At 37.2% G+C, this 27,601-nt stretch overlaps 1 protein-coding gene across 6 annotated transcripts in view; it reads right to left on the bottom strand.

Moving 5' to 3' along the window:
• Positions 1 to 27,601, bottom strand: part of KrT95D (phosphofurin acidic cluster sorting protein KrT95D) — a 114,896-nt gene that overhangs the window by 12,845 nt on the left and 74,450 nt on the right. For 4 of the 6 annotated variants that reach the window (XM_069504726.1, XM_034977892.2, XM_069504727.1 and 1 more), the window contains exons 2-8: positions 17,320 to 17,547; positions 14,757 to 14,850; positions 11,238 to 11,397; positions 10,297 to 10,436; positions 8,368 to 8,508; positions 3,503 to 3,628; positions 3,039 to 3,192 (exon numbers count right to left, since the gene is read on the bottom strand). In XM_069504726.1, coding sequence (XP_069360827.1) covers positions 3,039 to 3,192; positions 3,503 to 3,628; positions 8,368 to 8,508; positions 10,297 to 10,436; positions 11,238 to 11,397; positions 14,757 to 14,850; positions 17,320 to 17,547 — 1,043 coding nt within the window. The remainder of the gene's footprint in view (positions 1 to 3,038; positions 3,193 to 3,502; positions 3,629 to 8,367; positions 8,509 to 10,296; positions 10,437 to 11,237; positions 11,398 to 14,756; positions 14,851 to 17,319; positions 17,548 to 27,601) is intronic. The other 2 variants (XM_069504729.1, XM_034977895.2) reach the window with 1 other exon arrangement.

Raw genomic sequence — 27,601 nt, 5'->3', positions numbered from 1 at the left:
AATGTGTAGTTTCTGTCAGGTGCTCAGTACGAATGGAATATGTGCCAGTCCGTTACAAAAGTTATAAATGTAATGTTTGATAATAATATTATTAGTAATGATGTGCAGCGAAACATACAAATTGAATAAACTTTTACTTACTATTTTGTCTGGTTAAAACTATAATAAATATTCCAAAGACATATTCAATGAAAAGGATATGTTATTCATTTCGTTCAATAACATTATTTCTAATTAATTAATGTTACAATTTCAATTTCAACTGCATATTTACTCAACATAATATTCTCAAAAACAACATTTAAAAACTATGAACTTGTTTCCTATCTACTACATCTATCTATCTATCTACATCCTATGTAATATCTACTACGGTTACCGGCAGGAAATATTATAAATCGACCTTTAGAAAGAGTGAGCGGTTTCATAGAGCGACACCTCTCTGTCGTTGAGACCGACAAAACGTCACATAGGTATGAGTAACAGAAACTACGTTCTACAAAGCCGAAATCTTAATGGTCAATGTATACAATATTTCTTGCCGGCTACTGCACATAATCAAATCAAGCTATTCAAGTCACACGTACTACCAAAAACAAAACGCATAAGTTTTAATAATTTCATTTCGTGTAAGACTGTAACTATCTCGTTATATGTAATAATTTAAGTTTAACTCAACCTGAATAAACTTTTTTTATATAAGTGTAACTAAGGGATAATTTTGCTGTAATGTTTAATGTATAAAGTGTGTTTTCATTGTGTAGAACACTCCGCCCGGCCCGCACATGCACTAAACTATTCACACAGCAGTACAAAACAAAACATTAACAAACAAACGATAAAACTATTGCTCTCGTGTACACTTATACTATATTATATCTCATCTGATCAAAATATATTTAAAATGAAGTAGGTACCGAAGAGCGGTTACGTACTCATCCGATCCGAATCCGTGAAAATACGGATATAAAAAATTCGGACCGAATTCGGATATTGCTTACGCACTAATTCGATCTCTGATTCAAATCCAAGCTTACGTTATTTACGTTATAATATGTCCGATTTCAATCAGAGGCATACCCGAGGTATTCTCATGGATGACGGAGAGAAACCGGATGACGGAAGTCGTATCTAGTGCGTAAGCTACCTTACAAATAGTTCTATGACTACTTCGGAACAAATTTTCACGGATTCGGATCGGACAAGTGCGCAACCGCCATAACAACAAAATCTCCGTGTAAAATATTATGTAAAATTTTGTCACTGTGACAAAAAATCGCTAGTGAGTTCCTAGGCTTACAGTATCAAGACAAAATAATATTTTAACACTTGAATTTCATATTTGTGAGAGCAATGGGAACATTAAAAAACGCTAAGTAACCAAAACATTTAGGCACAACGCACATCAGCTGCAGAGTGGAGCGGAGTCGAGACGCAGCGTAGTTTTTGGTAACAACCTAAACTAAGCTTTATTTACTTTGGCATAGCAGCGGTGCCATGCGGCGTGGACCTCATTGGGGTCAAAAGCGCCTCACGCGCCCTTTGGGTCTCCTCCGTGTTGTGTTCATTACGCCAATTTCAAACGTATGTGAAAGTACATAAAGTTGAGTTTAAGTTGTTGTTAAAAATACGTTGTGCCTTGGCACAACTCCACTCCATAGGTATGCGTCGACCCATACTGATGAACTGTGTACACTCACATGAAATGCAAATACATATCATGGTATGATGTTTCTTATTACACTAGGCAAAACAAAATAAGCCACACTATACTAATCTAGAGCATTAGTATACGATGATGCTCAGTAATAAAGATATTATGTTGGTTTATTAAATCACACACGAAACACAAAAGGCAGCCAAACATGTTATTAATTTTATTTTCCAAGGCAGCACTCAAAAGCAGCAATTTGAAGTCATGTAATTCCTATATTTTAAGAACTATTATTAACTAGATGACACCCGCGATTTCGTCCACATGAATTAAGGTTTTTTAAAAATCCCGAGGGAACTCTTTCATTTTCCGGAATAAAAAGCCTACGTCCTTCCCCGGGATGTAAAATAACTCTGTACCAAATTTCATCAAAATCGAAAAAAACTTGGGCCGTGAAAAGCTAGCAGACAGACAGACAGACACACAGACAGAAAGACAGACAGACAAACAGACACACTTTCGCATTTATAATATTAGTATGGGTTTTACTTTTTTATTCGGATCAACAAATGCAGATTTAAGTACATATTTACTATTACAATAATAACTACAAACTATAAAAACGATTCTAAATGTAATATTTAAATTGATTGTTTTGTTCAAGTTAAGTTCAATGAATTAATTAATTTAACTTTCAAATCGACTTAACTAAATTAATTAACAATGTTGCTTGTAAATAGAAAGAAAATATTATCGAGTTCATTAAAATTGATTAAACAAACAATGTCAGTTGTAAAATAAAAACAAACGAATGGTTCTACATATTTGATTTGGAATAAATTTAAATACAATCTCCGCATGTTAAATTGTGTGTTTACAACTATGTATTAGATTATTGTACAAGTTGTTTGTAAATTACTTGAACCGTGATTAGATTTTATTATTCAGATACAAGTTAGCCCTTGACCGCAATCTCACCAGGTGGTAAGTGATGTTGCAGTCTAAGATGAAGTGGTATGAAAAGGGTATGGCAGTTGTTATTAAACCCATACCCCTCGGCATCGTACCGGAACGCTAAACCGCTTGGCGGCACGGCTTTACCGGTAGGGTGGCAACTAGCTATGGTCGACGCCTCCCAACAGACCAGACCAGAGAAAATGAAGAAATTATAGAATTCCAAACTTCCCCTGCCGGGAATCGAACTCATCTAATAAGCGCTCAACACTGCGCCAGGGAGGTTGTCAAATTTTCTATTGTAGGTATATTATTTCTTGGCTCTATACCAGTCATCTCTTGTGAAGCGATCACCTTAACACAAAGTTTCATATAGCTTCTTGACAACGTATTCAGAAGCTGTCCACATTTATATAGTGATTCAACGCACCGTTGGAATGTCGATGATGCTCCTGGTTGGCCAGGCTGCGTGAGCTGCTAAAGAAGGGCCGCAGCGACGGCTTGGGCGTGGAGCCGATGCTGATGGTGTCCATCTGGTCCGGCCCCGAGTCCTCGCCTTCGCCGCATGACAGCGATTCTAACTCCTAAAAACAAAGATACGTGTGATTTTATTGTATGTATAAGCAGGCTGTAAAGCGCTTCTATAAGCCACTTCGTCTTTCGCCTCTTCCGATGCGCTCGCGCATTCGTAACACTTAACAGTTCGTTCAATTTCAGCGCTTGCTAGAAACCTTCAAGCTCGGCCAAAACATCGGCCCATTTTGGTCAAAGCCGAAGACTAGGTGGTGATTTGGTTTGGTGGTAGCCAAAGGTGGTTTTTGGGGCGAAAGTGGCCGTAGCCAAAGTTTCGGACGGACACTACTGTTAACCTTTGAAAGAATGCCATTTTCTTACCTGGAACAGTTCGTCTATGTCCCGCTGCGCGTGGTGCGTGTCGCGCGTGGCGCCCCGCTCGCCCATCTCCTCGGGCACGCGAAACCGCCGCAGCAGCGCAGCAAACTTCTGCTTCAAGTTGCGTTGCTGTAACCGCAAACAAAATAGTTTTACTTTATGAATCCAATCGCATCTAGTGACTCAAATTGCCTCTGATACTAAAAAATAGAGAGGTAACAGATTATAGAAGGTCCACTCAATACAACACGCGATATTAGGCGCACTCACACAGATGCTCTCAGCTGCCGATGTAGAAACTCCAAGCATAGCTACTACACAAGCATAACTACAATGTAGAGAGTGATTATTAAATCAGAAATGATGTGATGCGTAAGAGAACCGGGTAGTAACCGACAGCACAACGGATTATGATGCCGAATTGGCAATTAGCGGGGCACAATTCAAAAACCGATAGACGTTGGGGTACTAAGGTGCTAGAATGACGACCTCGCACCGGAAAGCGCAGCGTTGACAGCCCTCCACAAGGTGGACAGACGATATTAAATTTACTTGCAGGCAGCCTTTGTTTTCTTAGGCGATACAAGACCGTGGCGCGTAGAAGTAGCTACAAGAGATCATGTCCAGCAGTGGACGTCTATCAATTGATAATGATAATGAAACAGTTGCTTACATAAGCACACATTATGTGCGTGCGACGATAAGGAAGTTGCCAAATAACCTCTGTATGAGATGATCAGCTATGCTGAATAGGTTGAGCTTGCCATCGCACGGGTATTCGTGTGAGTGATCGTGCCTCGTTTTAAACCACACTTCTGTTACCTGTCTATTTTATGCTGATACTACTACTCGCATTGCTCGATGCTCCATCGCGCATCGTCGAACGCAACAGAAACACGAGTAAGTATACGTATACTCACTTGCTTTATTACTTGTCACAGAAGTATCATGGAAAATATGTATAGGTACAGTAGCGCGAGAAGTAGTATTAGGCACATAACTAATGTAAATGGGTAATAAAAGAGGAAACAAACAAGAGCCAGGTCGGGGCGACTGGAACAAAAGCAGAACATCACTTAACTAGATATTAAAAAATCCCGTTCTCAATCGTTCCCAGCTCAGCCACTGAGTGCATAGAGTATTTTAGGGGTTTAATATAGAGCGCTCAAAACACTTAGTCGAATCGGAATACGAAGGTTGTGTTTGAGCATTGTACAAAAATACATTTTATGACTCAGGGTTTGCGCGAAACAGTTTAATCAAAAGCAGACTATGTTAAGGATATTCGATGTTGCAACTTCAGATTGGACTAGGTACTTGTTTTGCGCGCTCTATATGTATAACTGTACAAATAATCCAGATATTAAAGGCACAAAAGACTGAAGTCCGCTATATCTAATAGTATTCTAAGTAGTATAGGTATCACCTGAAAAAAGAAGTCGCTCACTGAAATTCTATAGCTCTGAAGTTATTTACAAAATAACAGGTGAGGGAGTTTAGTTTTCCTAATCTAGTTTTATTGAATTGAAAGATTAACAGATTGAAAAAATCACGAGATTAAATATCATCGTAGATGAAAGTAATTTAATCCGCTCTAATAATGCCATCGTGAATCAAATAAGGTTGAAAACAAATAACAGTATTTTTAGTGCATTCATCCTTACCAAGATCGCATACTCAAAACCAATATTAATATCAATAATTTTAAACACAAAATCCTTTAGTTCAATAGAGATAAATTGTACAACTTACACAATCCATGCATTCACAATACTAAACCCGTCTAATCACAATCAAGAGATAGGGCTTACCGATAAAACAATAATATGAATATTATGCAGGGGTACAGCAATAAGAATATCATATAAAATGTTACATTTACCTCCATCTCAAGTGAGCACTGATGTAACACATCACGTAACGTTCAATGTACGAAAGAGTAATCTAATCTTAACCGTGAAATGAAATTGAGAAAAGTGATAAGGCAAAATATGTTACCAGTTATCACTAATATAGTCCTTAATACAATGGGATAAGGTTTAAATTATTTGTCGTCATAAAGCTGTGATTTTGTTTGTTGTATTAGGCTTAATTTCTATACTGTGTGATAATGCTTGTATCTTCTCTAATGTCCGACGCATACCTACGGAGTGAGGTGGAGCCGCGACGCAGTGTATTTTTACTTAATAGAACGTTAAAAGTACAGAAGCTCACTCAGTAAAGACGTTTAAATAAACAGGGACTAGTCTTATGATGCAATAAATAGAATACGATAGAAAGTCTCTTTCTATCGCATTCACTCTTATCTCTTTCTCTTATGAGATCGAAGAGGATCCGGAGAGGCCGACATCTCGCGATGCCATGGGTATATATATCGGCGGGGTGATTACGTAAAACGTTGCAGTAGCGACAGCAACGCGACAGCAGTAGCAATACGACAGTTCATTTGGCTATTGCTGTCTCTCTCTTGCCGGACGTTTGACAGCAATGATCGCAAGATTTACGCCTGTCGCAAGCCTGTCGCGAGATACGTAACCACCCCGCGGGTCACGTGACCAAGTGAGCTCGGTCTAGTATAATGAAAACAAAACACTGAGGAGCCGAAGGGCGCGCAGCGCGTAGCGGCGCATCGTCAGTCGCAGCCGCCGCTATTTTAAAGTAAAGAAGTAACAAAGAAAGAAAGAAGAAAGATCAGTTTTCAAAAATACGCCGCGCCTCGGCTCCACTCCACTCTGCATGCGTGCGTTGCGTCTTAGAGCCTCACTTTTATTTTATTAGCATAAGGAACACACAGATGACAGAACACACAACTGAATTAATTTATCGTATGTATGTGTTAGAAATGGGAACACCAGTTTAACAACAGAAAATACAGGAATAGTTTTACTTTTTTATCGGGTTTCCACTTTCCATGCCATCATGCAAAATTTAAAATTATATCTGTTATTAAAAATAAACTAGTTTATGCTCGCGACTTTAACCACTCGCTTTAACGGTGAAGTAAAACATCGTGAGGAAACCTGCATGTCTGGGAGTTCTCCATAATGTTCTCAAAGGTTTATGAAGTCTGCCGATCCGCACTTGGCCAGCGTGGTAAACTATGGCCAAACCAAGATGGATTGATCATGATGGTGATGATGATACCTCAAAAGGAAAAAGGAACCCTTATAGGAACACTTCGTTGTCTGTCTGTCTGTCCGTCTGTCTGTCGTGTCTGTCAAGAAATCCTATTGGGTACTTCCCGTTGACCTAGAATCATGAAATTTGGTGTTCTTTAGCACAAGTAATGGAAAAAATCCGAAAACAGTGAATTTGTAGTTACGTTACATCTTTAAAAAATAAATGTGTTCACGATAAAATTAATTTACTAAATCACATATAGATGGCGCAGTCTACATAAAAGTCTGGTGTTTCGTGTGCGAGTCCGACTCGGACTTGACCTGTTTCTTTTTACTCTTAAGAGATTCAGAATTCGAAGTCGCGACTTCGTAAGGTTTTGATTTCATCAAAGTACGACTAACTCCAAACACTCACACAAACGTAAAATATCTTTTCATCAACTTAACTGTAGTAAAGTTCCTTTAAAGTACAAACAATCCGACCAACATTCCGTAGAAAATCTAACTACTGAACAAAAAGTCGCACAAGTAAACAATTGTACATAAACAAACAAGTATAGAAGATTAAACTACTGCAAGCTAACATTGAAAGGCAAAGTACCAAGTAAGTCTTTGAGAATAGAAACTTGATAGAAACAACTTAGTAAATGTTTGTTACAGAAGCTTTAGAATTTATGCCGGCTCCACACAGTCGTCCAACTGTCCAACACACCAACAAACGTCGATAGTGTGGAGTCAATAAAAACATACTCTCCAAACATACGTTTCAACCTCTTTCACTATGGAGGACGTTGAAGTGATAGGTGCTTCTGCGCTATACCGCATGAGTGCAATACAATTTTTTTTTACAAGTTTATATTCTAACGTAAAATCCACTGGCTTATTAAACGATGCTGATATTCTCAACCAAGCATCGGGTAAAGCTATTTAATTCATAAGTTTGCGCTGCTTGCAAGCGTGCTCCAAATGATTATCGTCAAGCGCAAGCTGTACTCGTAATTTAAAAAAATTTGGTACTTCATTAGAGCTTTCGGAATGGAATTTTTATCTCAATAGGTCCCGTGCACTTTGAGGGATTCGTGCAATAAAAATATACGGAGAAACTATTACAATAAACGAGGAGAGAGGAGAGAAGTAAGATTCCAAGTGCGTGTTCGCATACATATTGCAGGCGCGGGCGCGGTGGCGTACGTCAATACTCAATACCTACATATAATATGTATGTATGTACCTACAGTTTGCGTCACTTAAAAACTGACCAAGTGCGAGTTAGACTTGCGCACGGAGGGTTCCGTATTAGCTTATTTGAAAACTGAAAATACAAATTATTTATTCACGAACAGTTTTTTTGTGATGTATCAACAAATTCACGGTTTTTCGGATTTTTCCCTTTACGTGTGCTATAAGACCTACCTACTTGCCAAATCATTTGATTCTAGGTCAACGGGCAGTACCTATAGGTTTCTTGACAGACAGACAGACAGACAACGAAGTGATTCTATAAGGATTTCTTTTTCCTTTTGAGGTACGGAAGCCTAAAAAACAACGTCTCTCTTTTTAACGCGTAAACTAATATCTCTTATAACTCCCCCTCTCTCTTATCGAAGGGGATCGGGAACCGCTGCCCCAGCGCGCTTAACATTGTAGTATTCACGCATTCCACTGCACCCATGAGTTAGTGTGAGCAAGTACAAATAGTTCAAAAAATCTAGTCTCTATTCTCGTAGACAAAAAGCCGTGCCGGCTCACCGCCAGCTTGCCGCGGCTGCCCTTGCGCTTGGCCGTGTGCTCCAGCTCGCTATCGCTGTCCCTGTCGTGCGCCTTGGACCGTATATAGCTCTGTATCTTTCGCTCTCGCTCCATGAAGCTTAGCTCTCGTGAGCGGGACAGCTGTATGCAAGCAATAGTTTAAGCTAAGCGCCTTGCTTTATTGGCAAATGATTTTTTCTTGTTCATTCAATCTTTCTAATTTCTTCAGTCATCGTTCTGCACTTTAATCATAGCTGACTTCCAAAAGGACGAGCTTCTCAACTCTCCACGTATTTTTAAAGTTGGTAAATAATTTATTTAAATGAAATGAAGACTGGATAGATTGAATGAACTCATAAAAGTAAAATATGGGTAAAATAATAATTTTACAAAGTAAATGATTTATTATATAACATATAGCAGCAATTTTGCCAGTGCAAACGTGTGTTTTTTAGGGATCCGTAGTAAAACTGTGAAACCTTTATAATTTCGTCGATGTGTCACAAGCATTTTATCCAGAAACTATTATAAAACAAGAAAACAACTTTGTTTCTTATTTTATGTCCACCTTATATGTGTGGTCTGACACTCAGTCATCGTATCGGTAATTAATTTTTACCATAATGACTTCTCTTGATATTAATAACAAAATTAATCGACTTACAATATTACAAATAGTACACACTTGTTATGCAACCGAAAATTGCAACTATTTTACTAGCAAAATAGCAGACATCGTGTGATCGCAAAATAATTAGTCCAATCTGAAATCGCAATACGGCGGTTCGTGCAGATCATAGACAAAGTAATACGCAAGTCCAGTAGAGATTTTTGTTTTTGTTCAATGCACAGTCAAATACCTCGTGTTCAAATTAGTCTACTTGTTTTACGAGCACTACTGTTTAAAAATCATAACTATTTCCTATAAAAAATATTTCACATGGCACTTTTTAAATAACACAAACATAAACTAAGCAATCTTACTTGTTTTATTACAGCTGGCATTAAGCGTGCCTTATTTAATAACCTTTTTATTTATAAAAAAGTAAATAGGTAATTAATGTAATTTGAAAATCTCCATGAAAACCGTCTCACACCTTTCTGTATTTAAATCTGTATAATCTAGCACTAATACAGCTAATCGAATTGCTAAGTTATAAATTGTAAGCATCCATATTAACTAGTGTGATTAGTATGACCAAGTATGACACTTTATATCTCCCTAAACGTTGATAGAATTCGAGCGCCAGAAAAAAATAGATCTAATTTGTGAAAAATTATTCAGTATTAATGATTTTAATTTTATAAGGTTTCCGCTTGGAGCGCTAACTGTAAATATATGAACAAACATGAGCATTAAAACTCTTAAGAGAGTTAAGGTCAATTTTAATTTAACTGGTGATGTATTTCGAGGCTCGAATTCTATCAACGTGGGAGAGATGTAAAATATCGTACTGAACATATAGGAGTCATCTTCAATAATACAAAATCAAACAATATTAGCAAAGCTCAATTACATGAATGATAAATACCTCTCTGGCGAGTTCTGTGTCAAAGGGTGTTTCAGTGTACAAAATGTTAACGCACAGTTTTGCGTCTCCTGCTAACTTCAATAACAACTTGGTGTAATTGCCAAAAAAGCGTCCTTTGGTTAAAAAGCGGCTAACTCCAACACTTTTTTACTTTTTGGGGTTAGCCGCTTTTTAGCAAAAGAATGGCAGCATTATATTAGTTAGCGGTAGTTATCAAGCCAGACCAATTTGTTAGCATTTGAATAAGGTAATACATGTAACACAAAAAACTGCAAGAAATGATTCATACTGTGGAGCGCGCGTAGGAAATGCGTTACTGCTGTTGCGCTTCACAGTGGGACGTGCTTCATACAATTCTTTGTAATTACAATAATTAATATCTAGAACCAAGTCGAACCTTAGTATATGATAAGTCTCCTTTATTGAAAGCAAGTTGCCTATGCGCCCGCCGTCTCGCTGCAGCACCATACGTCATCTCATCCGCTTCTTCAACGGAGCTGAATTCACCTTCTTCTTCCTCGTCCGAGTAACCACGTTCTGAAACAAGTAATACACCTATTTTATTAGAGAAGTCCAAACTGGTTTACGACTGAGCTTTCTCTGAGCGAGTTTGCTCTTCAGGCTATTTTCTGAAAACGTAATCAGTTTTTAAATTCAAAATTCAAAGACAAATTTGGATGATACAGTCCTCTTGACTGTCTTTGTTAAAAAAAGAAAAACGGAAGGAAAGAATCTTTTTATCTTTGACAACGCTTCACTTAGGGCTCTAACGAAAACAAAAGCAGGGAAAGATATCTACATCATGTAGGTACTTACTTAGACCCAAAACACTTAAAAATTTTAAGAGCTAATCGATTACAGGGGGACTAAAATCTCCAGATGTTCTATTTATTACGTTTGGTATATTTACATTGGCCATTTGGCCTTTGATTAAGAAGACCAAGTCCTAAGCTAAGTATTCGGCCCTCCGTTTTGCGTGACCAATATCAAACTTAGTCTTTAAAGTTTTTAGAAAATTATAGTAACGGAAATAAGGCAACTTTACAGCGAAAACATAAATCTTCTTTACCTATTCGCTATACCGTAGGAATTTCGAAAAATCTGGCATTATTCCTTGTCTACGTCCTGTCCTGTATAAAGGAAACCTCGGTGCACAGCTTTATGAGTCCAAGAGTTTGAGCTGTCTGATGAATCAGTCAGTGAGGAAGCTAGAACTTATCATTTTTACATGTATTTAGATTTTTTTTCAAAGGAGCGTTGGATACTGTTATAGGATGTATGTAGATTAAAAATTAAGGTGCGCGGCTCCCCAAAATTCTATAGGTAAATATCAGTTACCGGTAATGAGCAGAGTATTGTTGTTCTTGGTGTCGTGGTCTACAGGCGTGGAGGCGAGGCCGGTGATGGTGAGCTTGGCCACGGGCTGGCCCGCGCCGGCTCCCACTTTGCCACCCACACTGGTCAGCTCCAACTCCATGTCCATTGAGCGCTGGAGAACCTTCGGGAAAAACAATACCATGTAAATTAAAAAATTAAATCACCGCCGACAGGTCAAAGTAGCAATAATATTGCATTGTACAAATAAATCATACATTCATTGTAGTCGGAATCGAGTCCATAAGACGTACACCGACTGAGAAAACAGTTGATAATCCTCAAACGGTTGAACAGGTTTTGATAAAAATACGATATTAATCGAAACAGGCTTTCGATTTAAAGGAACCGCATTCAAATCGATCCATCCGTTTGAGCGCTACAATGCCACAGACATACACATAGATAAACACAAATGCACAGATACACACGTTACACTTTAATACCCCTCTGTTTGCGTCAGGGCTCGGGGGAAAATGTTCTTAAAATGCCAGATAGGTAGGTATAGTTATTTAGTTTATATTCGAAAAATATGAAACTTTTATTGGACATCAAAAAATAGAGAAAAGGTAAAAATCTCTAATTTCATTCATTTCAATTCCAGCCCAAACTGACGATAAATAAAAATATCGAGTTTAATTAAGAAAATAACCAAGAGTATTGATATACTCTTGGTTATTTAGATATACAACTAAATATAGAATAATATGTATCTAGATAGATTTTTTATTCAAATAAACTTCTAACAAGTGCTTTTGAACCGCCAAGTAAATCTACTAGTAGTTTAAAACGCCTGTCCTACTTAGAACCGGCAAGAAACTCATCGTTTGCTCTTTTCAAAGATTTGAATTACTATTTATTATGCCGATTGCCATTAAAATTTTAAGATCTGTTCCGTAGTTGAAGATGATTGGTTTAGGAATCGGAATTGATGTTCATTAGAACTGTTATTTCATTTTCATTGCCAGAAAAATTAAAATAATCCTGATGATCGACATTATACTAGCCGACAGCCGTTGAAGGCGTATTTGTCCGCCAGTGGGAGAAGATTTAAACCCTATATTTCCCAACAGCCCCTCACGGGTAGGTTAACATAAAATTGTAATTAAATGCTTTGTGCCTCAACCTTATAAGGAACCTACTTGCCAAATTTCAAGTTTGTCGGCTTTGTAGCTCCTGAGATATCGTGATATAAGTCAGTAAAAGGCATCGAAATATAAATTTATATTTCGATGGTGAAACGTATATCACTTTTATAAAATATAGACGTACGTTAATTTTTGTTAGTAAAACATATCGTTATCCCAAAAATAAATGTGACCTAGATAATATCAACTTAAGAACTTTTTAATTTGTTAAATATAATTTAAGCCATGGGGATTCCGTAAAAACATTTCATTGCGATCCCACTCCAATTAGAGGAAACATAAATTCTGCCTTAACGACGTTCCTCCAATTGCGTGATTCATTGATACACACAGTAATTACTCTGTAGGGTCAGCACGAGTTTACACATCTCGACAACGTTGATATTGAAACCTTAAAACCTTCGAACATAAAATGTAATATGAAACTAATCTGCTTTGTTTTAAGCTCGAGTTCGTCCATAATATTAGTTGGATGCAGAATGGATAAGCGTGTATAGCGGAGACGTGTTCAATAGACCAATCATGATATTGTTAGAACACGGGATTATTTTATAACGTCATTTTTAAGTAATCTGACGGGTCGAAACACACGCCTTCACTTAGCTCCTCTCCGCTCTGCTTCAGTGAAAACGCGCTTATGCATCGAACGTTTTAAGTGGTCCAAAACAAAACTGATGATAATAAATAGTTAGGTACCTACTGAATTTGCGAAAAACATGTCTTTGGGGCCATTTTACTTTGACGTGGTAGTGTTTTGATGCTCGAAATTTATCAACTTTATCGAGTTGTGCAAACTCGTACTAAACGTACCTACTGAACTCTGATGTGTGGATGCGAATAATTACGCCAACACGAGAAAATTAAATTTTCAGTTCGTTAAATTTATATAAATTAAACTCGAACAATTTTGACGGCATATTCAGAATAATATAATATGAATTTCACCTTGCTTTAATCAGGTGTTTTCAAGCGAATAATTGGATAGTAACTACTAACTAGATATGAATTATTATTACTCTCTACACGCTTTTTGATCAAAAAAATAATATGTTGATTAAACTTTAAACACCAGGAAAATTATAATTACCCTTATAATTTGAAAATGACAAAACCATTTAAAATAATCAGAGTATTTAATTAAAAACAAAAAAACCACCCAGATCTGGAGGAAAGGTAAGCATATTTTAACGTTGATTTAGTTTTATATTTTCTGTTGAGCTAAAATCTTTAATCAGATAAGCAATGAGCGATGAACAAGCTAAATGGAAAGAAAACGTTTGCTCCTTCGTTAAGCTTAAAACACACGCAAAATGCGAGAGAGACTGCAGGATCCTGACTACTATGAATACGCGCGTGCGCGTGTATGATTTGTAAATTCTAATAGGTACAAGGAGCGGTATGAAACACAGTCATCAAGATCCGACGCCAACTGTAGATGCGCGATTCCAACGCGAGGTTGCAGGACACCTTAGTATAGTTCGTCCTATTTACTTCTAACGCATTGAACACGTTTCCGCTTAAAAGGATGATATCTGATAATGGCGCCTATAGACTACAGACCGAATAGCTAAGGCGAATTATGGGCACGATGTAAACTGAACGCTTTCGCTGTTGTAGAACCACCGAAGCCACGTTTGCCTTCAATCAATACAGGAAACCGAGAAGGTATGTGACAGAGGACAAAGAAAGACATTTGGTTGATTTATATACGATATCAAAAAACTTTCTCTCGGATAAAAGTCGTTGGTAGGTATATCCTTTATCTCTTTGCGTGGGCTGACGGTATAAACTTCATTAGATAGAACATTGAAAAAGCATTAAGCGCTCATCATTACAAATTCGCTAAATAGATACCGAAAAATCGATTTTGTAGCAACTCCTCAGTCATAAACCTGCTCGGTCTCCCCTACTTAGCAATTACCAATTCGCTCACCGTAGCTGATTATACAAGAGCGAAGCGAGCGTGTCGTCGGTAACGCCTACAATAATTCACCTTCGCTACTCGATCTGTAGGTACGTAGCCTTAACAATCTCGAACCTCAGGGCTCGGGCCCAAGCACCAGCTGCTATGTAACACGATATTAGCCATTTACTTGCAAGTCGTGTGGGATGTTAAAAGTATTTTATTGAGTCATTTTCCACTTGAACAGAACATGTTAGAATTTATATTAGTTGATTAGGTGTGAAAAGATTGATGTGATACATATACGTTAAAAGGAAATATTAAAGTATACACGCTCAAAATTATAAAGATCAAGGAAGAACCTACTAGTTATAATCTAGAGAAAACGTCTAGAGCTAAACAGTTGAAAAATATGAGTATGTTTAAAAATACCTGATCCATCCTGATGACGCCTTCAGCTAACGTCTTGTACCCGAGTATTGTGCGGTTTTTGTATTTCTTGCGTCTTTGCAACATAATCTGCAACCTGCAACCATTAAAAATGATAAATACAAAATACGGCTGATTTATCACGAAAATCATATAATACCCTGCCATATATTGCACAGACCTTGATGTTACATAATATAATAATCTTGGTATTTCCATGCATGTTAGTATTATTGTGGAGCGATTATATTGTTAGAATTTTTCCATTATTGTTACTAACTTTCTTTTTACCAAAATGAGACCAAAATCGTAACTGCCGCGCACTTTTTAACCGACTTCAAAAAAGGAGGAGGTTCTCAATTCGTCGGTTTTTTTTTTGTTGCGTAGTCTATTAGTTTATTAGTTACTTAGATATGTGAAGATAAACGAAGCATATATAGCACGCTTGTACAATAAAGTTTAACTGGTTGTAGCGGACTATAGCAAGATAGCTTGGCTCCTTGAGTATGCATCACAGACTTCCAAAAAGTAAGGCCTGCTTCTATCTAACATTTCGAAATATCTATTACTCTACTTCTCATCATCTAAATTCAGATTGGCATAAGCCGACTCTCAGTTCGCTAAACGATATCGGTATATTACTTTTTATGGCCTTTAAAGGCTTAAATATCCATTATGGCGTCGCCTATTATGAAAAAATCCTATTTTCAGACTCAGCTGGAGCTTACTAAATCCTGTCATATTGGAATTCTAAGCCGCTTGGGACTAAACCTACCCAAGGTTTAGTCAGCGAAATGCTGTTTATTTACCACATAGGTTCTTCTAAAATATCTGCACTAATATTATAAAGGAGTAAAGTTTATATGTTTACATGTAGGCGGTCCTAATTAATTTCTGGAACTAATGATCGGCGGGGTGATTACGTAACACGTTGCAGTAGCGACAGCAACGCGACAGCATTAGCAATCCTATAGTTCATTTGCCGTCTCTTCTTCTTCTTATTCTTATTTTGCTTTGTGGCTATTGCTGTCTCTCTCTAGCCGGACGTTTGACAGCAATGATCGCGAGATTTACGTCTGTCGCGAGATACGTAATCACCCCGCCGATTCTGAATTTCTGAAAGTTCTTTTCATATACCTATCATGAATCATATACCTATAGCTAGGTATATGATTCACGAGTGTGACAGGCTATAAAATATATTATCACGCGAACGAAGTCACAGGAAAAAGCTAGCTAGTATTTAATTAAACCAAATAGATGTAAATCCACAAACTATAAGAATATCAAAAATTAAGGTTAAATTAAATCACCCTTTTAGTTAATAGAATACGTCTTTTCTCTGAATAATAATTAAGTAAGCAAGTACAGTAATTTTGTTAATCAATTACTTTTGTTATCAGCTTAGAGCTTAAAAATAGCTAGCAGCACCTACAAGCAAACAAGGGTTACACAATCAATGTTATTTTTTTTACTAACACATTTACTTGTATACCCTACTTAGCGGGGATAGGGCTTGTTGAATCATAATATTTGTTTGTTCTATATTGTGATATGATACGTATATCGTACCTACGTCATGCTTATTTATTTAGTAGTTACATGTAATTTGTTATAAGTTATAACACAGCAATTGTTTCTCTAATACTCCTGCAGCATACATCAAAATTGCATTAAAATACATCAAAGGTTCCCACTTCCCAATCTATACTAAATGACACCACTGCATTTGCATGCCTATTGATACATTTTGTATGTTATAATTTATGAACTCGTGAAAAAGCTACTCATAAGTCCCAGTATTCTTGAAATAATAGTTATGAGTTATGACCAATTCAATAATACACAGGTTTCCGTCCATAAAACAGAGCCATAACAACGTAGTAGAAAACTTAACATTTTCTACTTCGTGGCCATAACATATACTCAAAGTAAAACTATAAAAGTTTACACTCATCCGTATTTTTTATGGCCGTAAACCATTAGTTCCAACCTCGACCTTAAAATATCGTTGCGCCGTTAACATTTGAAACAGACCGTTATTACTCGTAAAACCAAGCGAATTGACGTAACGAATAAGAAATACCGAACTGAAAAAGTCTAGGCTTTAGGTATGCTAATTTATTGCTCTCCAAATTATGAATTTCTGATAGTTCAAAAATTCTGCAATGTCTTATGATATCCCGATTGCGAGTTTTAGTAATAAATTAGATCTACATTACAGAATTTCTGTAAAATTATGGGCGCTCAACTTTAAGTTAAATACGAACGCTTAGATACAGCATTTTAATTTTCTAAATGGATGCAACCGCAAGTGCCCGCATTGCTAGATTTTAAAATTTATCTTAGAACTTGCCACTAACCTCCTAATTGCAAGATGAGTAATTTCAAAGAAAGTTAAATAGCCCCCTATCTAAATAGGTACGCGCTTTCATCACAAAAGTTGATACTTTGAAAGTGCGGTACGTAAGGCGACGCAAACGCATAGTCCTGGTTCTCGGCCTAACCTCGGCCAGTTTTCCAACTTTCGAGACGAGACGAATATCATCAACAGCATATTACGCACCTATTGCCATCGCGCTTGACAAAGTGCGGGTACTGCAGCGAGAAGCAGAGGTCCAGCTCCACGTCCATGGGGGGTACGGTGATGTCGTTAGAGCGCAGGGTTCGCTTGCTGCTGTGCATCCGAGCCGCGAGGGTGACCGCGCCGGCGCCTGCGCCTCCCGCGGCACCCCCTCCTGCCTCGCCCAGTGCACCGCATACTCGAAGCCTGGTCACGCGCAGGGTGCAGAGCCTGAAACAAAATAAACCAATGGTGAATTTCTTCTGTATAGAAATATATAAAGAAAGAAAGAATAATATGTTATTCTCTAGAATAAAACATTGTTCACTTTAACTCAACTAAGACAAGTAGCGCGTTTGCCGCTACAAAACCTCTTTTACCACACTTGTCTTCCTGAATATCCTCATCCACCCTACATACTATACGTAGGTACCTATAAATTATGGAACTAGTTTCCACCCGGTGTATTCTCTTAAACTATAATATGGGGACGGATAAACAAATTCCTCAAAATCCGGCAACGCATTGGCCGTTCCTGTGGTGCTGATGTAATGTTCATGGGCGGCTGCAATTTAACAGCATCGAACCGCTGGCTCACTTGCTCAGTTTTACTCGCATAACTACATAAGAAGAAGGTAGTTACAAACAACGAAGTAAAAAAATCTTCATTAAAAAAGATATGAATTTATTTATACGTGTCACGAAACCAGCGTGAACTGTGACAAAACTCATTTTCCACCGACCCGGTGCAATTTCATTTTTTGTTGTAAGTTGAATACACACTCACTCACAAACCGCAAATCTAAAATAGAATACACCAATATATTTTATCGTGATTCAATTCTCTACATTACATTAGAAATACGGGTACGATCTGTGGGCACGATCAAAGCATTCAAATATCCTGAGGTGTCAGGAGTAATACATACAAATGGGTAACCCTATTTCTGTGCGGGAACGTTACAAGAATTCCATCTTATCTTGTATTCATATACGGTAAATAAATATAACGTACAAAGGAAACTGGATTAAACTGGTCTGACATTAATTTCATCAAAGCAACAAAGAAATGCGATGGCAGGTGGGATTTATAAAGATTTATCGTATTTTTGCTTAGCGCCTCTCGTTTTCCTTTTTCGCGTTCCCGAAATGTTACGACGACCTTTCTTGCAGAGTTCATGGTAGCTGTTTATTATATTGAAATCATATTATATTTCTTTCTTGGGAGGAATATATCGATTGTATCAAACAACTCATATTGGACCGTCGTTGACACAAATTGATAAGAGAGTTCGCCACTCAAAATTTTTTGGGCATCAGCACAAGACGGTTTATCTTCTCTACTAAAAAATTTGCAAGAGTATGATTAATTATTGATTAATTATTAGCAAGCTACGTTGCAATAAGTTTCCGAAATAAGTTCAAGAATCGGTTAAGTGCGAGACGGACTCCCACACTCGAAGGGTTTTGAACCATCGCGTCGTACAAGAAATTACACTTTTTAATTTGTTTATCATAGCGGTAATTTTGAAATGTTGTCATAGCGGCAATAGAAATACACATTCTGTAAAAATTTCAGGTCTCTACCTATTATGGTTCACGAAAAAAATTGTAAAAAGCTGTCATAGCCTAGTGGTTAGGACGTCCGCCTTCAAATCGGAGGTCGAGGGTTCGATCCCGGGCACACACCTCTAACTTTTCGGAGTTATGTGCGTTTTAAGTAATTACATGTCACTTGCTTTAACGGTGAAGGAAAACATCGTGAGGAAACCTGCATACCTGAGTTCTCCATAATGTTCTCAAAGGTTTGTGAAGTCTACCAATCCGCACATGGCCAGCGTGGTATACTATGGCCAAAACCCCTCTCACTCTTAGAGGAGACCCGTGCTCTGTAGTGAGCTGGCGATGGGTTGATTATGATGATGATGATGATGGTTCACGAGATACAGCTTACAGCCAGACAGACGGACGGACGGATGGACAGCGAAGTCTTAGTAAAAGGGTCGCGTTGGCACCCTTCGGGTACGGAACCCCAGCAAAAAAAACCGGACCGTGTGCCAACTTTCATAAACTTTCGAAAATGTCTTATCTACATATATAAAAGGCTTTATTATGCTTTAATGACGAAGGATTGAATAAACTGGAGCAACGAGTTCAGGAGCTCTAGGATGCCGTAAGATGTTTTTTATTGCTTCAACTTTACCTCATTTTCATACAACATAATTGTAGCAGGTCAACTTCAATAGACACTTCAGTTTTAATGAGTCTGGCGTCAAAGGAGAAGTCGGTTATGTTCTGGTTAAAGGAAAGGGCTCTAGCGACGAAATGCATTTTGTAATTTCCCATTGAAACCTTGGCAGCAGCAAAAAACATCAAAACGCGCGAGAATCTTGGAATTTTTGGGAAATCTTTTTGACCTAAACCTAACCTAAATCTAGTATGCCTAAAAGGTACAATGGTTTTTTTATAGAGCACAGCATAAAATATTGTAGTGGCGTTACTTAAACAGCAGTATTTTTGAACAAGACCCATGATCCTCTTTTAAAAAAAAGACAAAAACACATAATAACGTACAGTTTGCTGGCAATCAGAACCAAAACTTAATGATAGTAGTAATAGAGTACTTGCTCCTATACTAGTTAATTGTCCATTACAGATCTAATTAGTTGTAGTGAAAGCTTATTTCTACATTATTAAGGTTATTGTGCCTTCAGGCCCGGAGATGATGCGATTACGTTGCGACACTAACCACAATTTGCTTGGATACCTTCGGAGAAAAGGAGCTATTAACCTGAGACAAGCTCATGGTAATTTCATTAATAAGTTTTAACAGAGATTGGTGAGGGAATCATCGATAGAGATGGAACTTACGCCTGAATTTAAGAAAGTAGGAACAGTCTAATGTATTAAGCCGCGGGCAAAACCGAGATCAAAAATTAGTATAGATAAAAGCATAAAGTAATAAAACGCATTCCCAGGATATAAATAAGCTGAAAAAAATCTACATCTATTCATAGTGAATTCAAACTTTGATGAGATATTTTTTTGTGAAAGTACAACGCAAATAAGATCTAACTTTTGAAACAGATTCTCGGATAAGGAACGAATAGCTGAACAAAAAAAAGGATTTTTGAAATTACAAGTTTCGCTGATAAAAACAGTGAACTTAGCGCCTACAGCGCAGAATAATAAGTGCTTCTAACAACGTGACCTGCGTAACGATATTGTTTAGGTACAGAGTAATTCTCCACGGGTTATTGAAGATGTATGTATATACTTACAAACTTGTGCGTGGGTTGTGGCGAATACAAGTTAATGTCTTTGTTTCAAATTACACTTGCTAGCAATCTAATCGACACTTCTAAGCTTGCCTAACTTATCTTATTTATACTAGCTGATGCCCGCGACTTCGTCCGCGTGGAATTAGGTTTTTAAAAATCCCGTGGGAACCCTTTGATTTTCCGGGATAAAAAGCAGCCTATGTGTTAATCCAGGGTATAATCTATCTCCATTCACTCCACACACATGTCTTCCATGTTAGAGAGATGCAAAAAATACGTCAATCCAGTAAATACACGAACCGGTAGTCTGCACACAGCCAAATTTAGCTTTAAAAAGGTTGCATGAAATCTTCGAAACATGTCGAAAAATATAATGAGCAGCTTTATAGTTCGAAATTAAAAAACTGAAACGTCAGCTCCAGTTTGCAAGTCGTCAAACCACTTGAATTTTGCTGTCGAGCTATCGAGCTTTTACAACAAAATATTAATATTTATTTCTGGCACTAGCCTTACTTACAAAATAAATTATAAACATGATGATAACGGATTATTTTTTGCACAACCTCATACACAGGTTAGATAACTACTTTTTTTACGAAACTGGATCAAAGGCAACCCTTTGGGCCCTTTAGACGTGTCACAAAAAGGCAAAAATGTGCACGGGGATTTTGTATTCGCGTTCAAAGGCTGTCGGCGATGACGTGTGGTCAATACCGTCAATACCAACGACATTTCGAACACAAACGCAACGACAAGCTTATGATCACATCGTAGTCACTGACCACTGTACCATTCAGTAATTTGTGGCTACTACAACGTAACTTACGGAAACAGTAGCGAGATGTTTCACGCCTGGGGACTTTCTGCCGCCATGATGTGGTGGTGGTGTGGTTCGTCTGAATGTATACTAGTTTACAATTTAGATCAATAACGATATAGGGAGTTGCTGAATACTGCTAATTAACTTGAAAAAGAATCTTATGTCGTAGAAACAAGTCGCAGTCGTACAAAATATTACTTGATGCTAAAAAATATTGCACCAAATCCGCCACGGCGAAAAATGTCTCTATTTGTGGGGGAAAAGACGCTGAAACCAAAAAAGTCGGCGGCTTCCCGCCGAAAAGGCCGAGCCAAAAACATCCTCCAGTTCAACCGCATGGTTGGAAAACGTATAAAGTTGGCGAGAACCGAAGATATTCGCCATTTCATTTTCCTGGCCAGGTAATATAATTCCTAATCTAAATAAATAAAATGATAAGCTGACTGACTGATTGATTGACTAAAGGGTAGTAGGTAAAATAGATAAATAGGTAGGTAAATAGGTAGGTAGGAAGGTGATAAAACGAAAAAGTTGACTGACGCACAGCTCCAACTACTGAACGGATCGGGCTGAAATTTCGTACGCAGACATAATAATTGCAGATAGTTATTATGACGTAGAATCCGATAAGAAAGGATTTTTGAAAATTCTAACCTTAAGGGGGTAAAATACGAGTACTAGTAAGTACCTAATAATATGAATATGAAAGTTTGGATATTTGTTACTCCTTCACGCCACAATAACAACCGATTTGGTTGCTTGATAGCTTATACCTTGAAATAACATATAGGTGACTTTTTATCACGGAAAAACAAAGGATTTCCGCGGGATTTTTATGACCACGCGGACGAAGCCGCTTCATCAAATTTCATGTAGTGAGCCGGTCATGATGATGTAATAAGGCCCAGATTTCAACGGGGAATAATAATATTATGCTAAATCGAAGATGCCAACCGATCGATAGTAAGTATCGACTCTCGCTAGCGATTTCATTCCTCTTTTAAACGTACGAACTAACTCAGTCCATTCGCTGTGCAGACAGCAAAGATTATTCAGATCGTTGAAATAAAATGCTTGCACTATATTTAAGTTTTTATTTTTTAGTGTATTCTTGAATCAGTATAGTGAGTTAGTATAGTTCTTATTATAAAACTACAGTGACTGAGGCATAATAAAATAACAACGATGGAACAGTCAATCACCCGAGTTAAAAACAAAAACTGGTCAAGGTCGAGTCGGACTCGCACACGAAGGGTTATGGAACCCTTCACATGCGAGTCCGACTCGACCTTCACATCGTACAAGATACGTACTTTTTAGGGTTCCGTACCTCAAAAGGAAAAACGGAACCCTTACCTTTATATAACGTCTGTCTGTCGGTCTGTCAAAAAACCTATAGGGTACTTCCTGTTGACCTAGAATCATAAAATTTGGTAGGTAGGTGGGTCTTATAGCTGGTATTAGGGGAAAAATCTGAAAACCGTGAATTTGTGGTTACATCACACAAAAAAAATTAAATTGTGGTCATAAACTAATAATTAGTATTTTCAATTTTCGATGTAAGATAACTATATCAAGTGGGGTATCATATGAAAGGGCTTTACCTGTGCATACTAAAACAGATTTTTATTTATTTTTATGCATCATAGTTTTTGAATTATCGTGCAAAATGTCGAAAAAATAAGACTATTACGGAACCCTCGTTGCGCGAGCCTGACTCGCACTTGGCCGGTTTTTTAAATTTACATAGCAACCATTTTGAAATTTTTATTATTAGTGGCAGTAGAAATACACATTTTGTGAAAATTTGAACTCTACCTTTTACGGTTCATGAGATATAACAGCCCGTTGACACACAGACAGACGTAAAAGAGAAATAAAATCCGAGTCTATTTTCTAAAGTCGTATAATTACATTAACGATTTACTATTTGAATAATAATCCCTGCTCCGAATGGTTGGGTTGGTTTGAAGGATAAAAGGCAAAATGGAGTCATAAGTGTCCTAGAGTCCCTACTTCTGAGCGTACGTAAGGGGTGGTACAGTTGTGATTTTAGTTTTTTATAGTTTATATTTTTCCTCATTGTTGCACAGCTAAAAGCAACAAGGCAGATTTAATGCTTATAGTATTGCAACCTAATTGACCTTAGCCTAGCGTAGATACATGTGGGTGAGCCCAATAGGTAGATGATTTGAAGATGAAATGAAGAGATTTTTTCTGAAACGACGTTAAAAAATTAAGCAACACATTTGCCCGGCATATAAGTCCCGCAAATTGCTATTGCGCTGGAACCATGTCTCATTAACATCGAAATAACGTCATTTGACGTATATACGTCACTAAAATGGCGGCCACTCGCATTAGCAATTTGCGGGACTTGTACAATGCGTCTCACGCACCACCAAATTGTTATACGTTGTTTTGATGGTAGATACTATGTCAGAAACCCTGTCGAAAGTCCCAATAATAACTGTATAAAGTTTCAACTCGACCAGATGAACGATGCGCGAACGCATGGATAGGCAACGATCAGATACACAGACAAAAATTTTTATTTTATTTTATAAGGGTATTTGATCCGTTTAACAAAGCTTGACAGCCCTACACTAAAACTGCTCCAGGCTCTATATGCATAAGTATTTTAGGTTTAGAATGTTCGAATGAAAAATATAGTCTGCAAATAAAATGTAATGCGAACAACTTATGCTAATAAGTATTGCATCTTTTTGAGAAATAGATTTGCGTTTTATAACTCGTACGATTTTGTTGAAGATGAGAAGTATTAGAAAGAAGTTTCCAGGCTATATAGCTGGAATGGAAAATGTGTGTAAAACCGAGACTTTCAAACTGGTTTTGGTATTAAAATTTGGGTTAGATTAGTCATTAGGACGCTTTATAGCACAGGTACGAGCACCTACATTAAAATTGTTCTTGTCTGTTCTTTTGCCTTCCAAATCGGTAGTCTTAGCATGTCATAAGAGCTACAAGTTGGCCTACATGAAATAAATATTTTTGATTTATAAACCGTTAAATTGATCTTGACGAAAAACACCTGATCCTTGCATCCTGTAGAGACAGAAGTTCATCCCAAGAAAACTTAATTCCCACAGAATATTAAGAAAGAAGAAAGTAGGTACTATGTATCATTTCATATTAAAATATAAGCGTTTCGCAAAATAAAAGCATATACGGAGTACAATAGTAATATTATGTAGGGTGCAAAGGCTTAAAGCACGCCACATAAAAGCAAATAGCCATTCGTGTCCAAAGAGGCGTGTGATCTGGGGCGGCGGGAAGTTATTCGAGCTGCGAAGACGGAAACACGACTAACAGTTTTATGTAATCCTGGTAAATGCCTTGACTTACTAGGTATTAACTTTATTTTAAAGAACAATACTAGGTATTAACATTATTTTAAAGAATAATAACCCGTGTAAAACCGCCCTTATCCCCCTACTAAGAATACAGATTGTGCTAGGAGATCCAGCATCCGATTAAGAGGCCCTTAAAACTTACAAACACCTTAAAATTCAAGATCTCAAACTGCGAAATTCTACCTTTGTTCAAATAAATAAATACGAAATACTGGACGCTCAACTCTTATGATAATATTCAGGAGATATAATTCCCTTCCCTGGTAATATTATGACTTCACTTTTTATTCTACTTTGATCACCCAGGTGGAACAAAGTCCAAGTAAACGGGTCTGGTTTCAATCTACCAGCTTCCCGATTTTAATCAATACCATGCCCATTGAACTATTGAGGCTAGCTATTAGGAATTTTTATGTTTAGGTATTCTGTTTGAAATATACAACACATTTGAGCTCAACCTCTTCTGGTGGTAGGCAGTGATGCCTAAGGTGTAAACCTAGGTAGAGAAAAGATAACAGTATAAAAGCAGTAGGTATTTTCCATCAATATTACAGCACTGACTTAATTTATTAAGTTTAAGTATTAACTCATTCAGATTTTAAAAATCTCTGACGAAGATTTTACACGAAAAAAACTGAAAAACTGTTCTTTCAAAGTAAGCTTTCATAAAGAACTCTGTAGTCAGCCTAAAAAGAAAATATGAACTGAAGCAGACAATAATAAAGCCTGACAACAAATAACAGTAATCATTCGCGTTCGTGGAGCTTTATAATACCAGACAGCGGAAAACAATTCAAACTACGATGAATGGAACAAAGAGAATTATGCTGTAGATACGGTATAATATGTTACTTTGAATTGGTCCACATAATGAGTTTCGCTTGGGTCTCTACCATAGTTTACGACAGTTGGGGAACTTCTAATAGACGTCACTGGCAGGCGTCAAATGTTAGTTAGTATATTTGACGCTCGGTAGCCCTACGGTAGCCCTATTTTTCTTTGATTTCACGTCACCATAGCCTAATATTTGACATACGTCGATTCAGGATCGAGAATTCCCTCACTTTCTATAGTGGCTGACTGTCGACTGACAGTCAAATAAATACTATCCAATAGAATTTATGAACTAGGATAGTTTTCAAGAGTAACATTAACATACATTTCTCGGAAAAAATAATAGATCATCAATAAATTGTGATAAAGAGGCAATTTAAGATGTGCTCATACTGGGGATAAATTATGGAAATAAATTTTGAATTACGAAATATATAAAAAACATTAATGAATGAAAATTTTACTTTAGTGGATAGGAAAGAATTCTGAGAACATTTCGCATAGTAACTGATCATCTAACTGTAATTATACCATTTATATCGCTATTACATAAAACTTTAACAACTGTAACATTAATAACTGTAAGGCAACAATGGGTACTCGACTCGGCATCTATTGTATTCAATGTAATTTTATGCACATTTTATCACTGCGCTAAATGACTATTTTTATCACACGTTGCGCAGTATGACACCTCGTGAGTCACAGCTAAGTACTCAGTCTACAAACAGCTATAAATCGTTTAACACTCCCAAAACCTATGTCACCTTGAACTGTCCTCCACCCTGTTTCAATTCAATTACGTAAGAAGTTGGACTGTACGGTGTACCCGCCTATCTTGCTAATGGAAGTCGGGACTAGATCCCAGATTGTGAATCTCTATCCATCGATTCAAATTTAGAATTTGTATGAGAAATGTGGTAATTCAGAGAAAAATACCAAGTGCTAACTTAAAGTATATGTACTTCCTTCCATCTCAATTCAATGTATGTACTTTCACCAAAATATACCTACATACAATTTTATAAACGGGCAATTATTGGAAGTCGGGACTAGACTAGACAATTGGGGATTGTGATTTGAGATTTCTATCCATCGCGATTGGTTCAATTTTAGAATTTGTATGAGAAATTTGGTAATTTAAAGAAAAATACCAAGTGCTAACTAAAAGTTATTGTACTTCCTTCCATCTCAAATCAATATACTTTATCAAAGTATATTGATTTGTTAAAGTATATTGATTATAAATGGGCATTTGACCTGAGGTAGAGTGAACTACCTACTTGACGTCTATCTGTGCAATTTTGTTTGTTTATTTTGGCAATCGAAACACCGGTGTGTCACGTTATTTTTCCTTCAACACTAGACATTCTGATATAATTTCACACTTTTTGTGAGTTCAATATCATGATTCATGATCATAATAATAATATAATAACAATACGGCTGGTGATAAAATATACAGTTCATTACTTTCGTCGTAAATGAGAAATCGAGCGTTACGTAAAGGAGTATACTTCAGTGGTTTACCCTAACCACAATATTCTCTTACCCACTTGCGATATCTTAAACCAAATAACTACTAGCAAACGATAATATAAATGTACTATTGACCGTTATTTTAGTAAATTGAGTTATTTTTGTATTTCTGATAACAAATCCATATCCCGAATGGAATGATAGAGTAATTTAGCTTCTTAGTATATGCCAACCAAAAACAAGTCCGAAATCTGTGTCTATGTACTATGTACTGACTCAGTTTTACTTATTTTCTTCTGTGATTGATTGTAATTTGCGTTCTTCATTCGCGAGTTAATCTCATGCGGATAAGCGAACAACCCGTGAACCACGAATTTGGATTTGCATATTAATTGAGGTTTAGCGCGTGATCTCGATTTTTGTCGGTCTGATTCTGGTCCCGCTTCAAAGAGGCCACGAAGCTCGCTCCACATTGCACACCCACGAGCTTAGCACGT

This window comes from Maniola hyperantus, chromosome 18, assembly GCF_902806685.2.
Source record: "Maniola hyperantus chromosome 18, iAphHyp1.2, whole genome shotgun sequence".
Lineage (NCBI taxonomy): Eukaryota > Metazoa > Arthropoda > Insecta > Lepidoptera > Nymphalidae > Maniola > Maniola hyperantus.
The sequence above is the reverse complement of the archived record's forward strand: the minus strand, read 5'-3'. Positions and strand labels throughout refer to the sequence as shown.